This window comes from Epinephelus lanceolatus, chromosome 22 (genome assembly GCF_041903045.1).
Source record: "Epinephelus lanceolatus isolate andai-2023 chromosome 22, ASM4190304v1, whole genome shotgun sequence".
Lineage (NCBI taxonomy): Eukaryota > Metazoa > Chordata > Actinopteri > Perciformes > Serranidae > Epinephelus > Epinephelus lanceolatus.
The window spans coordinates 21,202,170-21,221,868 of NC_135755.1; the positions used below are offsets into that span (position 1 = coordinate 21,202,170).

Genomic DNA, 19,699 nt, shown 5'->3' on the forward strand with positions numbered 1-19,699 from the left:
ACATTAGCTTAAAGGACATTTAAGTAATATGTCTGGTTTAATACCCTGCTGGTATAAGTAGCCTATGATGCGCTAATAATGAGACATGGGACATTTTGAAGTAAGTTTATAAGTTTATATCATTATACAAATGGCAGCTAACATTAAATTAATTTGTTAAAGTTAAGTTAAAAACTAGCTTAGCCGCTAGCTTAAGCATTATCTTTCCTTGAAGTTGGACTAGAGTTGATTTTACCACTAACGTTAGCATACATATACATCTTTTTCATAATTAAGTAAAGAGAGCTAAAATGGGCGTCACAAAAATGTTAATATTAATTTATGAATTTTATATTCATGGTGTAACCCCAACAGGCATCTTTAATGGCAGCCACTCTTACCCGGCAATTAAGGACCCCTTGATTAGCGACTGAGGAAAGCACCTGTGACAGGATGACACTCCAAGGTGAGAGTATAAATATGATTATATAAGTTAATATAGGCCTAAATAATAATATATATTGAAGGAGGCACTTGCACTGTCACTCATTTTAAACCAGAGTCAAACACTCCTGGAACAAAAACTCAACAACTAAACCCAAAAGTGGAGAAAAAGGAAAATATTCCTGCGTGCTGCCTTTTTAACTAAACTTTAATCTCCTGTAAACACGCTCGCATTTTCATGCACATGTCCCAGCTTCACCTCAGAGCCACCACTTCCCTGTAACTTGATAGTTAACCGTAATACGTGTAATAAAGTGAGGGAAGTTCAGAGGGGATTTCTGCAGACTTTGGGAAACGGACGCACACACCCTCTGGCTGCGTGTGTGAGGTGCCACATCGAAATGGAATATAAACCGTGGAAAATGAGCATCATGCTGCTGATCCTGCTGCAGTTGTCGGTCCTTGTGTCCGGGGCTCCTCGACGGTGCGACCCAGGAGTTAGAGGTGAACTTTTTCAGCTTTATGTCATGACATACGCACTTTATTATCATTATACGTGCATCCGGAACCTGCTGCATGAATTAGACATCATTTTCATGTGCAGAATTTTAAGAGTGCAGACTTTTTGCAGAGTTTTCTAGAGCTACAAGCTGGCGTTTATGTTGTAAACATGTAAAAAATGCTTAAAAGTAACTTTTAAAGCAACAAAATTATTGTGATTATGATTAGATTAGGCCTACAGCTTGTCAAATGATATTAATACACCAGATGAAAGCATGCTTCTCAACTTTAATGATTAAGATTTATAATCTTGTGAAATATATTGAACTTCCAGTGAGTTAATAAATACTTTTGTAGAGAGACAGGCATTTTAGAAAGCTGCTGAGGCTTAACCAGAGGTAGATCAAAGTGTTTGTAGGCCACACTGTGGCATTTACAGCAACCACTCTGCCATCTAGTGTCTGCCACAGTGTCAGTTAATAACATGCCTATGTGTCTTGCAGGACTGTGCAAGCCAAAAGTGGAAGAAAAACGTAAGTACCCTTGGGCTTGGAGGAAGAGTGATGTCCTGCATGAGCTTTTTGTCATCCAGCTTGCCTCATGTTGCAGCTGATCATCTCTGTGGACAAAATGGTAGCGTTTCTTTGGCGTTTGAGCCTGAAACCGTATAATTTTCACACCAGAGTGAGATCGGGGCTGTAAATCTCCCTGACAGGTCGAGTGTTTGTTCCGTTACATCCCTGTGACTCAGTGTTTTTAATAACAAAAAGGATGAGATCATAAGTCACACTGGGTGTAGTCGTAATGGAATCTGGCCCGAAAGCCATAAGACCATCATGTGTATTTTTAGATGATCAATGGCAGTATGAAATATTCAAATTCTAATTTCCAGAGATAATAGAAATATTTGGGGCTAGATGATTGAAGACAGCACAGTGAGGCTCATCATTAAGTGTGCGACAGATGGAGATATAAGTCTGGATCCCTCGAAAGAACTGACAAAGTTAGATTGTCTCTTAACTGTTCTGTAGTCCTATTTTCCACTGTTTTATGTAATCATTTCCTTCTAATATTTTCCTAACCTATCTGAATTTCTTTCTTCACCTCAGCTAAATGCACAGATGTCTTACTCTCCTACTGCGATGACATGTCCTACAGTCAGACCATGTTCCCCAACACCCTCGGTCACAAGACCCGCGAAGATGCTGAGGCGGGTGCCGAGTACCTCCTCATGAGCGTGGCTGAATCTCTGCTCGGGGGCGAGTGTAACCCTGAGATCCGCATGCTGGGCTGCTCGGTGTTGGTCCCGCGCTGTGAAAAGGACAAGGTCCAGAAGCCCTGTCGCACCACCTGTGAGACTGTGCGTACAAGATGCAGCCACCTTTTCGAGGGAATAGAGATGGCTTGGCCTTACTTCCTGGACTGCGATCGCTTCTTTGTGAGCGAGCAAGAGGGATGTTATGACCCGCTGGAGGGCCTCAAAGGTGAGAACTGAGTACAGTATCATTGTGTTGTTATGTTAGTGACAGAACCTTAGTTGTGTCTCCTTGCTAACATTTAAATTTTTACTTTTTTTTTGTTTTCATCTGCAAGAGAAAGACAAGTATATTCATTTGAGCTTCAATGGAGCAGGCATCTGGTTCGCACACATGCTCATGTGGCTCACCTCAAAGTAAAATCCAACTGGAACGCCTTATTTCCCCACATAAACCCTCACTTACACTGGGCCCTGTGGCTATTGTCCTGTGTTTTCATTAGCAGTCTATCCGTATAAACAGCCCCTTAATGCACCGCAGAAAGGCAAACAAAGTCTGACAGTATTTGTCTATAAACTGTTACAAATTCTTTAAGTCAAAAACAAGTTTCTGAAGACAGAAAAAGACACTCTGCTGCCACTCAGAGCAGCAATAATGTGTGAGCCATATGAGAGCATGAAGAGCAGGAACTTGTGCAGGACAGAAGGAATTGATTTGAGCATTTAGTCATATAATTTTAGCACAGTAAAATGTGTACATGGTCATAAGAGTGTCTGAAACTACTGCTTTAACCTGCACTGCTATATGAAAGTTTTTATTGTCATGCAAAACTTTTTTCCACCGTGTAGAATTCAGTTCAGATGTCTGGCAGCAGGTTGGACCTGTGTAATTATTCCCATATTCATATTCATTTTAAACTGATGTCCTGCTTTGATATCATGTGACCTCCAGCTCTTCACACAGCAATGCTGTACAGTACGTACATAACTTCATGTGCTGCACACAATGCATACACATGTAGCAAAAGGCAGCAGTGACAGTTTTGACAGACAGTCTTCTAGGTCATTTGAATCTGGCAGCACGAAGGTTTAATGCGCTCCATGTGGTTTTGGAGCTATTATTGGTTTCTGCTAAGTGTGAATACAAAAATAAGGGCAGACATCAGCTGGTTTGCCAGTTTAATGTGTCAGCTGAAATAAGCACGTTCAGCCCCACCAGGCATTTGGTGTTAGATCGACTTTCTGTGCTCTCTTTTTGGTTTGTGCTGTACATACCAGACACTTCAAACACTCCATTTATAGCCTGGCAGCCTAACAAGAATGTACAAACATTTTTGTCTGATAGATCTAAAACGTGGCTGGTCACTGTTAGATGTAAATGACCAAAACCCATAAGGCTTTCCTGTGTTTTTCCTTACAGCTGATCAGGATCCAGAGGCCCTCGACAGCATGGAATTTGTTCCACCTGAGGAGCTGGCCACCACGATACAGTTCACCTATCACTCCAACGCTCAGATGAACAATATCTTGAAGAAAACTGAGGAGCAATGCTCTGACATAGCGAGAACCTACAGCATCGGCCGCAGCATGGAGGGCAGGGAGCTGCTTGTGATCGAGTTCTCAAACAACCCCGGGGAGCATGAACTGCGTGAGTACAGCTCATCAAAGTCTGTGTAGATAGTGTGCATTCTTTTTCGTTATCAAGGCAGTTAGAGCAGTTACTGTAAATGTGACCCTCTGTAGTGGAGCCAGAGATGAAGTATGTCGGCAACATGCATGGGAACGAAGTCCTGGGCCGCCAGCTGCTGATCTACCTGGCTCAGTACCTGTGCTCGGAGTATCAGCTGGGGAACGAGCGCATCCAGACCCTCATCAACACCACCCGCATCCATATTCTGCCCTCCATGAACCCTGATGGATACGAGGTGGCTGTTTCTGGACTCCAGGACAATAACTACAGTGATGATGAGGAGCAGGTCAGTTCTCCACGGTTACATACATTTATCGCTGTGCAGGATGAGCCACATTTGTTTTGTGAGACATTTGGATAACCATTCAAACATCCCAACAAAAAAACAGACAACTTTTTTTAACTTTCCGCCCCTATAGCTTTAATGGGATTATTGCTGGCGTCGCTATTGCAAAGTCACCGGAACAGTTTGTGTTTTGCTAGAGTTCCTAGAGGTATCCCAGAGCCAAGCAACAACCACAATTTCCAGTTACTGTGGTTGTTCCACAATCCGCCATTGCTGCTACTAAGGATAGTGACTGCAAAGAACTTACACTGATACTCTTTGGAAACTGGGAATAGATACTGATAGCTACTGGGGAAAACAAAATCACTGTCCTCCTCCTGTTTTGGTTGTGCAATAGTTGAAGCACTTCGAAGCCTTCATTTTTCCAGACTGTACCTATTGACAGAGATTATTGTCATTATTCTTTAGCAATACACTGTGCAATCAACATCCACTCCATAGTGATATGTACAAGCTAAAACGTTGTCTCTTTCCACTTTAAATACCTTGTAGCATGAGTGCAGAGCATTTTCATAACAGGATGGATGCATTTACACACATCACTGAACACACTGTTTTGTTTTGAGCATTTGTGAAACATAGTGCTGAAATGACTAGTCAGTAAGTTAGTCAATTGACAGACAGATTTGTTGAAAGTTTTGAGAGTGAAAGCAAAAACGTGAAACATTTGTTGTTTAAATAAGACACAGTGTGCTCACTCATGATTAAACCTTTAAGGCTGAGTGTTAAATCCTGACTGTGATTAATATAGTAATGATCAGGACAGCACTTCAGTTTGATTTTTAATTTTGCCACACGGACATTTCAGCAAGACGCCCTTCTTCAGAGTGTATTCTAGCAATGTCACAAACAATGTACACAGGTGGGGTTAATTAAAAGTAACCACAACCAACACAGCAAATGCATCCCAGTAGGGGGAGCCACAATTTTTCATGACACAGAATCTTATGGATGAGAGCACAAAAACATGTAACAACACAAATATATTCACTTCATAAAAATATGAATATCTGTACATTTTTTTTATTATGAAGCAAATAGAATTGTGTGCCTGAAACATACGTGTGGCAATATTAAAAATTCAAATGGGAGTGTTGTACTGATTTTTACTTTATTATTGAAGATTTGTTGTTTCCCACTTCTTATATGTGAGGTAAATTAAATCATTTGGGCTTTGGACTGTTGGTTCAACAAAAAACAGGCAATTCTAACCTTTAGTTTAATTTCACCTTGGGGTCTTGGGTCTTGTGATGAACACTTGTCAGTATTAGAGTATATAGACTAAACAGTCCATTAATTTAAAAAATGATAGCCAGGTTAATTGATGTTGAAAATGACAGCTAGTCAAGCAAAATAAAAGTAAAAAAACAAAGGCAAACATGCCAGTATGCACCATAGATTAAATCTGTAGTTGGTCATATTTATGAAAAAAAGCTTTTTTGTCATATTTTAACTATATTCCAGTGATGGACAAAGTACACAACCCTGTTACTTCAAGTCAAGTATAGATACTCCTGTTGAAATATTACTTCAATACAAGTGAAAGTCGCTGAGTCAGATTATTACTTGAGTTAAAGTACTGGAATACATGCTTTTAAAAAAAGTTAAATATTTAAAGTACTGTTTTTGTATATTGTCACAATAAATTTACAGAGCCTAATGACTCTTAGTCTCGCCACCAGACAATCAGAGATCTCCGCCTTCTGATAGTCTGGGGACACTCCTTTCTAAAGTGTGTTTAACACACCGGCGAAAACGGCCGGCAACAAAGCAACGCCTCTTGCATTTTTGAAAAGGACACGCCTTCTCGGAAATGTGCGCTCCCCCTTTTCTCGTCCGCAAGGAAACAAACACACAGAGAGCTTGAAAATGGATGCCGAGAGATTTAACTCCGTTTTATCAAACGTGCTCATCCGTGAAGAAAATATTTTTTCCAGCGGATGTCTTAGTTACAACATTATTGAGCTAACTGGAGTAGTTTCATGTCGTATCCGACAACGGGAGGCTTTTAACAGATGACGTCCTGATGTTAGCTTTGCTGCTAGTGTTAGCTGGCCCTGTCAGCTGCAGCCACTGATGCTTTCTAGACATCGTGATTTCCCAAAACTGAATAAATACCACACATAGCAACACAAAACTGCTTTGCTAGCTCAATCATATTGTAACTAACATATCCGCTGGAAAAGATATTTTTTCACGGACCGTTTAATGAGTTATTACCTATTACAGACACTGCTAACGGCTAACAGGGCTAACAGCTAACAGTTAGCCCAGCTAAACGTGCACACAGAAATAGTAATGTTTGTTCAATCATTGTGTTTATAGACTTTACAAACATCGGATTAGTCTAAACGGTGATACAGTGATGTGAAAAATGTGATATATAGGCTATATATATAGCTAAAAGCTCTGCTGGTTTTCTGCCTGGAAGTATTTGTAAACAACAAGGTGAATCCCTCTATAGTCCGGACGGACGGATGAGTCATGGCCTTGTAAAAGATTATGTTTGTTTCTTTTAGTTGGCGAGAATGTGTCGCCGCAAACACGACAAACATCCACTAACTTTGACGGCGTTTTCTGCGAGCGCAGCTGAGCCATTTTGTACCGCTATACGTGTTTCTAGTGGGACTATGTTTACAAGCACAAGAGTTCAGCGAGCCACCGAAGGACCGCCTTGCAGATTTACTATTGGTTCTGCAATGTAGGGAGTTTTTTTAAACTCTGAAATTGTATCTGCCCATCTAAACACAAAATCTGGGAGAAAGTCATCAGTCTTTAGTTAAGCAAAGCGTCTAAAGACTGACTTGTGAGTCTAAATGACTCTAAAACAAACCACTGAATGCCCTGACTGCTTGTAGAAGAAAGTCAAGCAAGCAAGTAAACAAGTATCAATTTGTAGGGTTGGTAAATTCAACTTTTATTACACAGTATTGCCAGAAATGTGAAACAGCCTGACCTTTATTCTCTACCTTTATTCTCTACCTTTATTCTCTACCTGTCTCTACCGATGAGCTGCACAATCTGAGTAGTGCATGCGCAAGGTAGAGGTATGGGAACACCACTTTGACAAACAGACCACACCCAGATCTGCATGATCACAGTTTATCAACTTTTGCATTTTAGAAAAGAAAAAACAAACATCCTGTGACCTCAAAGCCAATGTAATTAGTAACGAGAGCATTCACAGAAATGTAATAGAGCCAAAAGTACAATATTTGTCTTTTAAATGTAGTGGAGTCAAAGTATGAGACAGACAGTCTGTGAAAAAAAAATCAGGTTCCTGGGGCGCTGGTGGCTTGGTGGTGGAGCAGGCGCCCCATGTGCAGGGCTGTTGCCGCGGCGGCCCGGGTTCGAGTCCAGCCTGTGGCCCTTTGCTGTGTGTTTCTCTCTCTCTCTCTCCCCTTCTCACACTTAGCTGCCCTGTCCATTAAAGGCAAAAAATGGCCAAAAAAATATCTTTTAAAAAAAATCAGGTTCGTCATCCTCTTCATGCTTTTGATGGCATTTACAAGAATCTACCACGGCTTACTGAAAACAGCCAATCAAGCCAAAGTGTCTCTAACACAGCTGTCAATCACTGCTTGTGAACTCTGGTCAAACTGTCAAACTTGGCAGCGCTGATCAAATATTTATCAAGATTCTGAAACTGCATTGCCTATTTCTCGCCTCAAATGTTTTAAGAAACATATTTCAGTCTACTGTTTAGCTGTGAAAGGAGAGAGCTGGTCCAGCTGGTGGACAGGACTTCATTTTGGCTCAACTGTTTCCAGCAGGCAGTCTTGTGTAACTGTGTGGATGTAGTGACTATTTGAGCAAATATGACTAAAAGTTATTTCTATAAAAGTTACCAACTACAGCTTTACCTTACATAAACTATCCAGTCGCCAGAGAATGAAATACAAAAAAACATCAGGTTGAATTGTTAAACACATACATTACTATTTCATTTTTACTATCCAGGAAATTAAACGAAATGGGCATAATGACACAGGCATGCAAAACAGGCCTGTTTTTGTAAAACACATATACAACTGATTGGATAATTTGCCAAGCACAGGCATATGTTTATGGAACTGTTGTGATTCTTGTCCAGATATCCAATGATTGTCTTGTAGACTGTAAGTATCGTGAATAAATATATACCAGCAGGAAGTGAGAAAGTGTGTGAAAACTGCAAGTGGGACTTTCCTTTAATTACTTTGTGCACCATACAGTTTAAATTTGAAATCCAGACATTCACTTAAATCCCTAGTACTAAAATGAATGATGTCTAATTTTCTGAAATACTCATTTGTGACGTCGGCAGGGTTACAGATATGATTCTTGGAACATCGGCCGAAACAATGCTCAGAACATCGACCTAAATAGAAACTTCCCTGATCTGACATCCATCGTTTACAACCGACGCAGACAGAAGGGCTACCGCACCGACCACATCCCAATCCCAGACTATTACTGGTTTGGTAAGGTACAGTATGAATCCTTATCCATATATGTCATGTCAGTCAATGATATTTCATACCCTGATGGGGTGACATTGCTGAGGATTCGCTTTACCACTATAAATTGAATAAACCTGATTTGTTTCATTTCTTGGTTCGAATAAGTCTTAATGCTGCGATCCAGGTTGCACCAGAGACTTACGCTGTCATGAAATGGATCCGCTCCATCCCGTTCGTGCTCTCCGCTAACTTCCACAGTGGGGACCTGGTGGTGTCTTACCCCTACGATCTGTCCAAACACCCGCTGGAACGCAACATGTTCTCCCCAACACCGGACGACAAGGTGAACGGGCTCCTTGAAACACATCATCAGTCAAAAGTGCATTGAATCCAGAAAATATAAGAAAAATGTAAAAAGTAATAGCAGCCCTTAGCTAAAAATACTATTGACATACATGCAAACAATACATATTATAATCCCTGCCTCTTAAATCCTAGATATATTTTAAAACATGATAATTAATGTTTATAATAACCCTCAGTTTTTTATTCCGTAGGTATTCAAGCTTCTTTCAAGAACGTATGCAAATGCCCATGAGAGAATGGCCAATGAAAATGCCCGATGTGGTCCGTCTCGCAGTCACAGTGAGAAAGGAATCGTTAATGGAGCACAGTGGTCCAGCATTGCAGGGGGTGAGTTGAAGCAGTAAAAGCTGTGGTGATTTCTGACTCTCAAATAAAAATGAAATGCTAGCTTGAGCCACTAGAGGTCACTGTAAGACCAGCTATCAGGAGGAATGAGGAGGAACCTATGAGAATTTCAGTTTCTCATGGATTTCTGGGTAAAGCAGGTTTGTTTTTGTCTCTGTTCAGGCATGCAAGACTTCAACTACCTTCACACCAACTGTTTCGAGGTGACTGTGGAGCTGGGTTGTGATAAATTCCCCCCAGAAGAGGAGCTGTTTATCGGCTGGCATGAAAACAGTGAGGCTTTAATCACTTTTATTGAAGCGGTAAGGACATGGTTACGGTTATGAATTTCAGTTGTCTTATCTTTGTTGATATTGTGATGTTTGGCATAGGGATGCACTGATCCAATACCGATGTACTGGATCTTTTTAAAAACATATAACTTCCTAAGTATTATGTAAGTGGAAGATATGAATTACTGTTTATGTAGCTCCCAACAAGGTGGCTTATACTGTGAGAATGGAATATTACTGAACAGGCAATATTGTGCACAAGGGATTCAGCGAACAAAAGCAGCTGATTAAAGGTGTCACGACTAAATTTTGTTATGATCAGGACTAGGAAGCTGTTGTTAATACAGATCACCAAGTTTATAAGGTCGATATTGGTGTCAACAACAATCCACCATATCAGATCGGTGCATCCCTAAGTGTTACTGCATGCAGGTGTACAAAACAATAAGTGAATGATGACTGATCCTTTGACATTACTTAAGTCAACTTGCATTTGAAATGATTCTTTGTAAGCGTCTGGTCTTATGTTGTTCCTCAGGCCCATCGAGGTATCAAAGGAATCGTAAAAGACGAGGGGGGAAATGTCATCAAAGGTGCACAAATATCAGTCAGAGGAATACGGCATGACGTTACTACAGGTAATAAATAACAAGATGCACCATTTTTCACAGATGACTTACTCAAAACTATGACATGAGATTTGTTGCCTTGTCCATTTTCCAAGATGCTGTGGCCAACATGACAATTTTTAGTCTGTTAAGGGGCACTCCAGAAATTTAGTATCACACCTACATAAAGTTAGGTGATTGTAAGAGATTAAAGAATGGTCAAAACAGGTGCAAAAAAAGCTTGAATTTCCTGACTTTTTGTCCAGTACGGGTCAATAGTATGTTTATGGTGCAGTGTTATATTATCAAAGCAGAGTATTTTTCACCCCTACAACTCTGTTATGATACAGCTGTTCGGAACTGTCCAACAACTTGAACACTTACAAGTTGTAAACACAGTTATATTTCCCATCTCTCCCATTGACTCTGACATAAATGCTGCATCTGACCCTGCCTGCTATACACCCATGCAGGCTGCTCTAATGCACTGTATACGAACAAAAACTAATGCAACAGAGTTCATATATAATCCACCAAAGCACTGAGAGGAGTAAAGAAGGAAGTAGTGTAAAGAGCGAGAGTCCACATAAGGAGGAACATTGAGGTGGTGGTCAAACAAACACATGACTTTCCACCAGGAGACAGGTGATCGTGTCCCATGTGAAACCGAGTGAACTTGGAGTTATTTAAAGGTACGTCATCACGTTGTCATGTTACGTTAAGTACATAACGTGACGACACCCAACCATTAATGTTTTCCTGAACCTTATGTACGTAACTTTTCTTCCTAAACCTAACCAAAGTAACTTTACGTTAAGTATGTAACTTTATATTAACTACGTAATGTGACAGCACCCAAACACATTTTTTTCCTAAACCTAACCTGCGTAACTTTTTAGTTTCTAAACCTAACCAATGTAACTTAACATTAAGTATGTCGTGTGACAATGCCCAAACACGTTTCTTTTCCTAAACCTAACCAACGTAACTTAACATTAAGTATGTCGTGTGACAACGCCCAAACACGTTTCTTTTCCTAAACCTAACCAACGTAACTTGCCTTCCTAAACCTAAGCAATGTAACTTTATGTTAAGTATGTAACTTTACGTTAACTACGTAATGTGACAGCGCCCAAACACATTTCTTTTCCTTAACCTGACCTATGTAACTTTCCTTCCTGAACCTAATCTGCGTAACTTTTTAGTTCATAAACCTAACCAACGTAACTTTACGTTCAGTATGTAACTTTACGCTAACTACGTAATGTGACAGCGCCCAAACACATTTCTTTTCCTTAACCTGACCTATGAAACTTTACTTCCTGAACCTAGTCTGCGTAACTTTTAAGTTCATAAACCTAACCAACATAACTTTACGTTCAGTATGTAACTTTACGTTCAGTATGTAATGTGACAGCATCCAAACACGTTTCTTTTCCTTAACCTAGCCTATGTAACTTTACTTTCCTAAACCTAACCAACATAACTTTATGTTAAGTATGTAACTTGACAGCATCCTAACACATTTCTTTTCCTAAACTTAACCTACATTACTTTCCTTCCTAAACCTAAAATGCTTAAATTTTTAGTTCCTAAACGTAACCAACGTAACTTTACGTTAAGTATGTAACGTGGCAGCACCCAAACACATTTCTTTTCCTAAAGCTAACCTACATAACTTTACTTTCCTAAACCTAACCACTGTAACTTTACGTTAATTATGCAGCAGGACAACACCCAAACACGTTTCTTTTCCTAAACCTAACCTACGTAACTTTACTTTTCTAAACCTATCTATGTAACTTTACGTTAAGTATGTATCTTTAAGTGAACTAATGTGACAGCGCCCAACCATGATTCTTTTTCTAACCCTAACCTAACTAGTAGGGGTGCTAATTCATGGGCTGCTAATTCATAAGATATTATACAAAACGTTGTATGTTCATTTTCATATGATATCATATGAACTGTTGTATGAGGATATGTTGACCTGTGTCTGTCAAATTCCATGTCCTAGGATTGTAGCACAGACTTTTTCTGTGATGATTATAGGGTAAAATCTATGGAGTGACCCTTAAAGAAACACAATATTACTCATATATAGACATGTAAATTATAAATCCAAACACTCAGCCTGCTTCTCCCTGCCCAGCTGAAAATGGAGACTACTGGCGCCTCCTCACCCCCGGCGTCCACATCGTGTCCGCCTCGGCCCCGGGCTACACCAGAGCTATGAAGAAAGTCCACCTGCCTGCTCGAATGCAAACAGCAGGCCGGGTGGACTTTGTGCTGCAGAAAGCTGCACTGGAGCCTGACATGCAAGAAGAGGATGTCACCATCCTGTCTATGGGCACCTATGATCGCTTTGACCCTTACAATCAGTATGAGCGCTACACCCTGATGGCTGATCTGAGCCACAACCGCGAGGAGAGACAAGAGAAACCCTGGTGGTGGAGCTACTTTGTCCTGCCGGGAAGCCCTTCACCAACATGGCTGCTCAAACACTATTAAAGCTTTAATGGGAGAAGTGGAGGAATTGTATCTCTGTCTACACTATACACACAAACCGAGCTATCGTGTAATGAATGTACTGCTTTTTATTGGTGTTGCAGGAAAAGTGTAAAAGGTAGCTGGCTGGCCTTCATGTTATCTTTCACACTTTGCTTCCAAGTCAGTTTCATAACCTCAATTAATGATCATGATGAAATAAAAGTTTGTTAAAGACTTTAAACAATTTTACAGCTTTTGTGTCAGTAAAGTTTTGTATTTTATACAGTCACAATGTGAGTCCTTACAGCTGCAGTTAACCACACTTTCTTTTAAATCTTCCTAAGTTTATTTGTACAGCTACTTTGAAACAAGACCATGTAAAATTACAATTAAAGGGAAATAAATATGTTAAAAAAAAGAGTACTGGCATGACTTCTCTTCTGAATCATTTCATTAAGTGTAACATTTTTGGTTGGTAATGAAAGCAGGTGGCCACTAGAGGGCAGGCTGAGCCAACTTCTGGCCCAAGTATATGCAAACCATGGAGTCTGATTGTTCTTCAACATAGTGTAAAAATTTGCAGAAATAGTGTAGTTCTGTGCCTTCGGTGTGTCTTGAGCATTTTGCTGAGTTGTTGTTGCCCTGCAGCTTTATTTCATGCAGATAAACAAGGAAGTGGTTGAATAGAAATTAGTTATTTCCTATGAATACAAACTGAAATTATTGTTCATGCTATCATTCATGTCATTCTGAATTGAATTTATTACAGTAAATAACACAGTAGGAAAGTTATACCCATTATAGAGTATTTTAGGAAACAGTGTTGTAGTCAAGGCCACCCAAATCGAGAACAAGAGTGTATTGAGACTAAGACGAGACCGATACTTAGAGGTCGAGACCAAGTCAAGACCAGTGCGAGTCCCACACTGCATGGCAAGAGAAAGTTAAACATGCAAACCATAGGCACCCCCAAAATAGATCTGACAGATCCACAATCTCATAAAAACACTCATAGAAAACAAAAGATTCCTCTTCATTCTCCTCTTTTATTGCCCTATAAACTACACAATGTATCTGTGTGTATGTATTAGTGTACTATGAGAAATGTCTTGATAAAATCATCAGAGTTCAGTTTTATGTGTTGGGGATTTCCTTTGTTTTCTAACTTCATCTATATTCAGCACTCCTTTTTTTGTACAGGCTATTATGTGATATTGCCCCAGTAATGATCTTGACCGATCTTGAACTAAAATCGTAAGTCTTCAATGTCTGAAACAGGGACAAGACCGAGTAAAAATGAGGTCTAGTTCGAGGCGAGAAAATGTTTGACCCTTTAAAATGAAGTACTGTATACTTGAATCCTAATTACATGTGACACGTCATATGGATTCATCTTATTTTTTTTTATAGACTTGAAGAGGTAAAAGCATCCAGTTGTTCCACAAAAAGCAAGCAAAGAAAAAACTGTGTGAAACACAATTATGTTTCGTCTCATTTCCAGTCCTATTAATTGTCTTGCGACCCCTTTGCTTTGTCTTATGCTTTCTCGAAAGGAACCACAGATCTAACCTACAGACTTTAAAAACTTCCTTTAAAGTCAATACACCTGCACACAACATAAATCCCCTCATGACCTGATTAATCCAATACAATCACGGAAACTGTTATCAGTATATAATTACACATCCAGCCCACACACCTAAGCATGAAGGATGTTTTGCAAACTTAAATCTAATTTATGTTTCTGTATATTTCCAGCTGTCAGCTTTATAGGTGAGCTTATTTATGGCTTGAATAGTTCCTGCCATGGAAAGCTGATCTAGCATGTTTCCACTTGTATAAATTCCTGCGATACACCTATAGCTTTAAATCCATGAAATCTATACAATAATGACAGACAAGGAAGGAAGGAATTAAATAAAAGGAAGGTAGCAAGGTAAGCACTAAGTCAAGGCATTAGCATTAAACTGACATAATACTGCATCTGGACTGGAGGAACTGCATCAGAGAATTGAGAGTACAAGAAGAGCTAAGCCAAATTTGTCACACGCAGCCAAATTTGTCACACGCAGCTAAAAAACAACCAACACAACAACATAAATTCACCTATAAAGCCAAGTGGACGCAATATGCCACAATGCAAAGTAGTACAAAACTGAGTAAAGTGTGCAAGAGCATTAGCAGCCCCAGGGTCCAGTGAGGTCCCAGATCTTATAAACAAAACAGCTTCTTCTGTAAGGTCATGAAAGAAGCATGGGAAAAGCAAATTGCCCCCACACAAAGGTCGAGGAATATTGTTACAGAATCATAGAGAAAAGTCTGCTCAGTGAACTAGTTCACCCATGACAAGTCAGTGAAAAAAAATACCAGGCTTCTCGGGGGGATTTACAAAACACAAACACATGATTTGGCATCAAAACCGCTCAGCCAAACAGCAGAGGAGAGACCTATCTAGCTGGAAAATACTGTACACACAACCTTCTGTGGGGAGACTGTCAGATGACATCAACTAAGTCTTTTTCAACATGAAGTATGTTTTAAAATCTGGAATTCATGATATAGGCTTTATATAGTCTACTGTTCATTGTATAGTAACGGAGGTAATATTATAAAGGTACGTCCTTTGAGATGTATCTTGTTGCCTTCCTCAGCTGATGGAGGTGCTTAGTTGTCATGGATATAGGACAGTTTGTTATCATATGACCAATGTTTGGAATATTGTTCATGTGGTAACAGGTGGTTGTATGTAAGGGGAGAGTAACCTCTGTCTCCTCACCCCATCTCTATGACAACAAAGCCACTCCATCTGCAGAGGAGGTCATTTTTACAGGTGGGAATTATATTAGGTGTAGTTTCAAGTTGAAAATGTGGTGCAGGTAGAGTCCAGATGGGGGAAAAGTCTTGCCTTTACCTGGTTTTCTAGGCTACATTACAGTAAAGTGACGTAATTTTCTTGAACATACTGGACTGTTTTGCTATTTGCCTTCACCATTCTCGTCAAATAGCACCACATTGTCACACCCTATGGCGTGTGATATTGACACCGGAGGCACCCATTGGCGTCTTTATCAGTATGTTTACATGAAATTAGAGAAAATTGATTTATTGTGTTTGTCCTACTAAAACTGGACTTTTAAATACATGTAAACATGTTAGTCTAACTGAAATCGTACTAAATTGAATTTCTCAAAGTTGGGTTAATATCCCCAGATAATGGATTGGGAGTCGAATTACTCCTACATGTCAATCAGATCCAAACTGGCCGAGGCATTCTGCGCATGCTCCACAGTTTCCACCTAAGGCTTTGACCCGGAATTTGAAAGAATTAAACGTGCAACAGAAGAGGAAGGAGTGAGTAACAAGATGGCAAAATCTACATCCAGAGCCTTGCATTTTTGGACGGACGAAATGTACAGAGCTGTAAAGTTGTCCACCATGGTACCAGTTTGCTGCTAGCTGTTTGGTCTGTGACGTAATTGATCAACCGGAAAAGGGTTAAATACCAACAGGCCTACTGGAGCGAAGTCAGACATACTTCGGTAAATAATCAATTCCCCTCCCTAACATACTGACTTCATGAGATGCACAGGGCTTGTAACTAATTACACTGTAAACTTATCAGCAGCAGTTCTTGACGCTGACATCAACTGACGTAGTATAAAGAGCAAGAAAGTTCGTGTAGGGTGGAAGAGTGGGGCGTTGGATAGATCAGACAAAACCAGACTTTCATCCATGAGACTGCAGCTTGTGTCCAGTGTGAAACCAGAAGTCAATGTTGTTTTAACATAGCATTATGTCACTTACGCACCTATGTCCCATGTGAAACCAAAATTCAGTGTGGTTTTAATGTAACGCTATACATACAGTCATTGCGCACTGACATCAGACACGTGTTATATTTACCTCAAGTTAAATACTTGAACTACTTACTTACTAAATACTTGCACTTAACCAAGTTGTTTTGTTGCTCAAACCTTACTGCGACCATTTCACGACATGAACCATGTGCTACAATGTGTTTCAGCTGTGTGTTGCTAAGAGACACCATGGGGCAAGACAGTTCATCGGTATTCGACAACCTGGGATGCTGATTTGCCTTTACTGCACTTAGTCATTATATTCACATTATAGATTAGATACCAAAAATCTCTGTATGTAAATAGTAGCAATAATCTTAAATTTGATATTGAGGAATTTGGTCAAATATAGTGATTGAAGTGTGTGAGGAGTAATTAAAAGGGCTAAAATTACAAATTTAGGAACAGTTTAATTTCTTGATTTGCACCATTTTCTTTGCATTAAGGATCAGCAAAACATTCACTCACTTTAAGGGTTACTTAACAATGTTTTGCTCAGTTTCTTCTTGTTTGTTGCTTTTGTTTGCTTGACACCAAATGTAAATGTCTTGCTGCAGTTTGTGCACAATGATTCAGTCCTCACAGATTACATTTAATTACATTACATGAAAGAAACAAACTGGGTTTGCTCATGATTTAAAAGCCATATGGCTCAGTGTCGCAAATGCACTCAGGAATCAAATGAATATATGATGAGCTGTCTAATGCTGTGAGCGTACATCTGGCTGTACATCACGTGCACGTCTAAAGATATCTGACACTAATGTGTGTTCTGGAAGAATCTCACAGGTGAATTTTTTAGTAACTTCTTGAAATTTTAACTGAAAACTTGTTTCAGGTGCAGGTACAGTAAGTGTCAGTTAGCTAAGAAAAGGTTGCTTCGTTTCTACTCAAATTAGCTTCTTTAAGGAATGTTGAAACTTGACATTAATGCCACCATGACCCATCCCTCAGAACGAACAGAATGATGGGACTGAAGTCCAAACCAAACACTGTGTCAGTCTGACCTGCGCCTCACTCTGTATGAATGACTGCTTTTACTAGTCTCGTGCTTTTCCAGCGAACACATACGACAATCCCATGTAGGATTGACCCCGCTTGCTTTTCTGGGACCGGTTCCTCCTGCCGCCCATGTCAGGTGGGGTGCTGGGTCACCAATTACTTGGTGAGGCTGAGAAAGTAGCGTAGAGCCGCCCTGAGCTGCCATGTTGTATTAGCGTCAAGCTGCTGGCAAGTAGGTAAGTAACGCCTCATTTCAGTTCAGTGAAGCTGTTCTCAAAGGAGCTTTAATACGCTTATGTCCCTACTCGCGATCAGTTTGTAACTATGACTATTTATGAATGCTCGGTCCACCATGTGAGTATAGTGCCACCAGGTGCCAGCATCACAGCAGGGGGTTACACTTATTTCATTCATTTTTTAACACTCTTATGAGGTGATTTTAGTGTATGAATGACAAGTGTGCTGGCAAGGATTACATTTCTGAAACTGTCATGTTCCGACTTTTTACCTGCTTTCCAATATTTGTAAATACGATTGGATGATTTATCACAGTTTGAATCAGCAACTGTATTTATATATTGTGATGAACAGAAGTTACAAATTGCTTTAAAGGAAGAAGAAAATGGGAAAGAAGGAGATAGAAGAGACAGAGGACAATATGCTGTACAAAAGATAAGGAAAGTCATAAAAAGAGAAAGAAACATCAGATTATACTGTGCATGACAAATCCACAGTAGTTTTACTGTAAATTTACATTATGCTGATTGTTTTTAATGTGGCTTCTTCTATGAATACAAAATCACTTGAAGTAGTAATTCAGAGGCTTGGCAAAGCATCTCAGTTGCCAGAAGAAAAACTTGGCATCGTTTGTTTCTGCAAACCACAGATATGTAACATTTGCAGCACATTTCATACCTTCATATCAACGTTTATGAACCGAGGTAGTATAGGAGCTGACTTTTTGATTGGGAGGTGGAGTGGATGGAGCATGGCGTGACAAATAGGGCAAGACACCTGCCAAGCTGCAGACGGATGTTTGACACCAACAAACAACAAAAGTGGTTGGGTTTCAGCAACCTGTTGCAGTTTTTCCACTGAGGTAGTGCCACACTAAGTGCTTGTGTTTTACGGAGACAGTGCTGTATTTCCACCCAAAAACAGGGTATGTTAAGCCAAAACATGATCTTTTCCAACCATATCCAAGAAGTGTTTTAGCCTAACCTAACCACTGTTAGCTACAGGGTTGTGGAAACACACAGAAACGCAAGGTTCAGCATATCTTGAACATAATAACATACAAATTTAATGTATCTGTGATTGCAGGAACATACAATGCCAGCATTTTTTTCTGGGAATTAGATTGCCAAATAAACAAAAAGGTGCATCTTGGTGGCACATTCCATCAGCTAGCGATTTTTTTGTTTTTGTACATCACCTCTGCCCCACTTACTCTCTACGTATTATAGAAGAATTGTGTCATTATGCATAAACATGGCATAGAGCAGTGGTTTCCAAACTGTTAGTCAGGGAGACGCAAGATAAACCAACTTGAGAGATGCAGAGAGAAAGTATAAAGTGCAGATTCAGTCGCTCCATGCAAACAGTACACTGCAAAAGTGTTTTCCTGCCTTCCGACAACAGCACTTCAAATGCAAAGTTGTAACTAGAAGAACGCACTTAGTATGGGTAGTTACTCTGCACCATTACAGTATACAGTCTCCCTGGTTGAGTGTGTTCCCATGGGGAGGAGTTTTAAAGATGCAGCACATGATTTCTAAATCAAATTGTATTTCTTGTTAACAGTTTTTTAACAGTATAAAAATACAGATTGCACATAGTAGGCCATGAGAAAATGTAATTTATATTTTTTGATGGGTATTTTGTCTTAGGCGCTAACAAAGTGAGTGTACAAATTGTTTGATATATGCTTGTTATTTTGCTGTTTGAGGACAAAACACCAGTTTGCTTTGTGGAAATCTCCATGTAGACCTAATTCTGATTTGTTTTGCTGTAACGTTGAGGCCATGCCTTTATGTTTGTTTCCACTAGAACTGATTCCCTGCAACAAGTGTATATTTTAGAGAAGTTAGAAGTGGTTCATA

At 39.8% G+C, this 19,699-nt stretch overlaps 1 protein-coding gene across 2 annotated transcripts; it reads left to right on the top strand.

Moving 5' to 3' along the window:
• The first annotated feature begins 471 nt into the window (after positions 1 to 471).
• LOC117272779 (carboxypeptidase Z-like) lies at positions 472 to 13,156 on the top strand. 2 transcript variants are annotated; one of them, XM_078164358.1, is made up of 11 exons: positions 472 to 927; positions 1,428 to 1,457; positions 2,034 to 2,408; positions 3,600 to 3,827; positions 3,923 to 4,154; positions 8,518 to 8,683; positions 8,842 to 9,000; positions 9,215 to 9,350; positions 9,531 to 9,670; positions 10,179 to 10,278; positions 12,401 to 13,156. In XM_078164358.1, exons 1-11 carry the CDS (start codon positions 825 to 827, stop codon positions 12,757 to 12,759), a joined length of 2,028 nt encoding a protein of 675 aa, XP_078020484.1. In that variant the 5' UTR covers positions 472 to 824; the 3' UTR covers positions 12,760 to 13,156. The 2 variants fall into 2 exon arrangements, with proteins under 2 accessions (XP_078020484.1, XP_033507720.1); XM_033651829.2 differs by having other exon boundaries at positions 478 to 927; positions 3,923 to 4,155; positions 8,522 to 8,683.
• Positions 13,157 to 19,699: the final 6,543 nt, after the last annotated feature.

Excerpts from the sequence above, each read along its gene's own strand:
- LOC117272779 (XM_078164358.1), top strand. The coding sequence starts at position 825 with ATGGAATATAAACCGTGGAAAATGAGCATCATGCTGCTGATCCTGCTG. Across the intron at positions 2,409-3,599 it reads CCCGCTGGAGGGCCTCAAAG|CTGATCAGGATCCAGAGGCC; the intron begins GTGAGAACTGAG and ends TTTTCCTTACAG. Across the intron at positions 3,828-3,922 it reads CCCCGGGGAGCATGAACTGC|TGGAGCCAGAGATGAAGTAT; the intron begins GTGAGTACAGCT and ends GACCCTCTGTAG.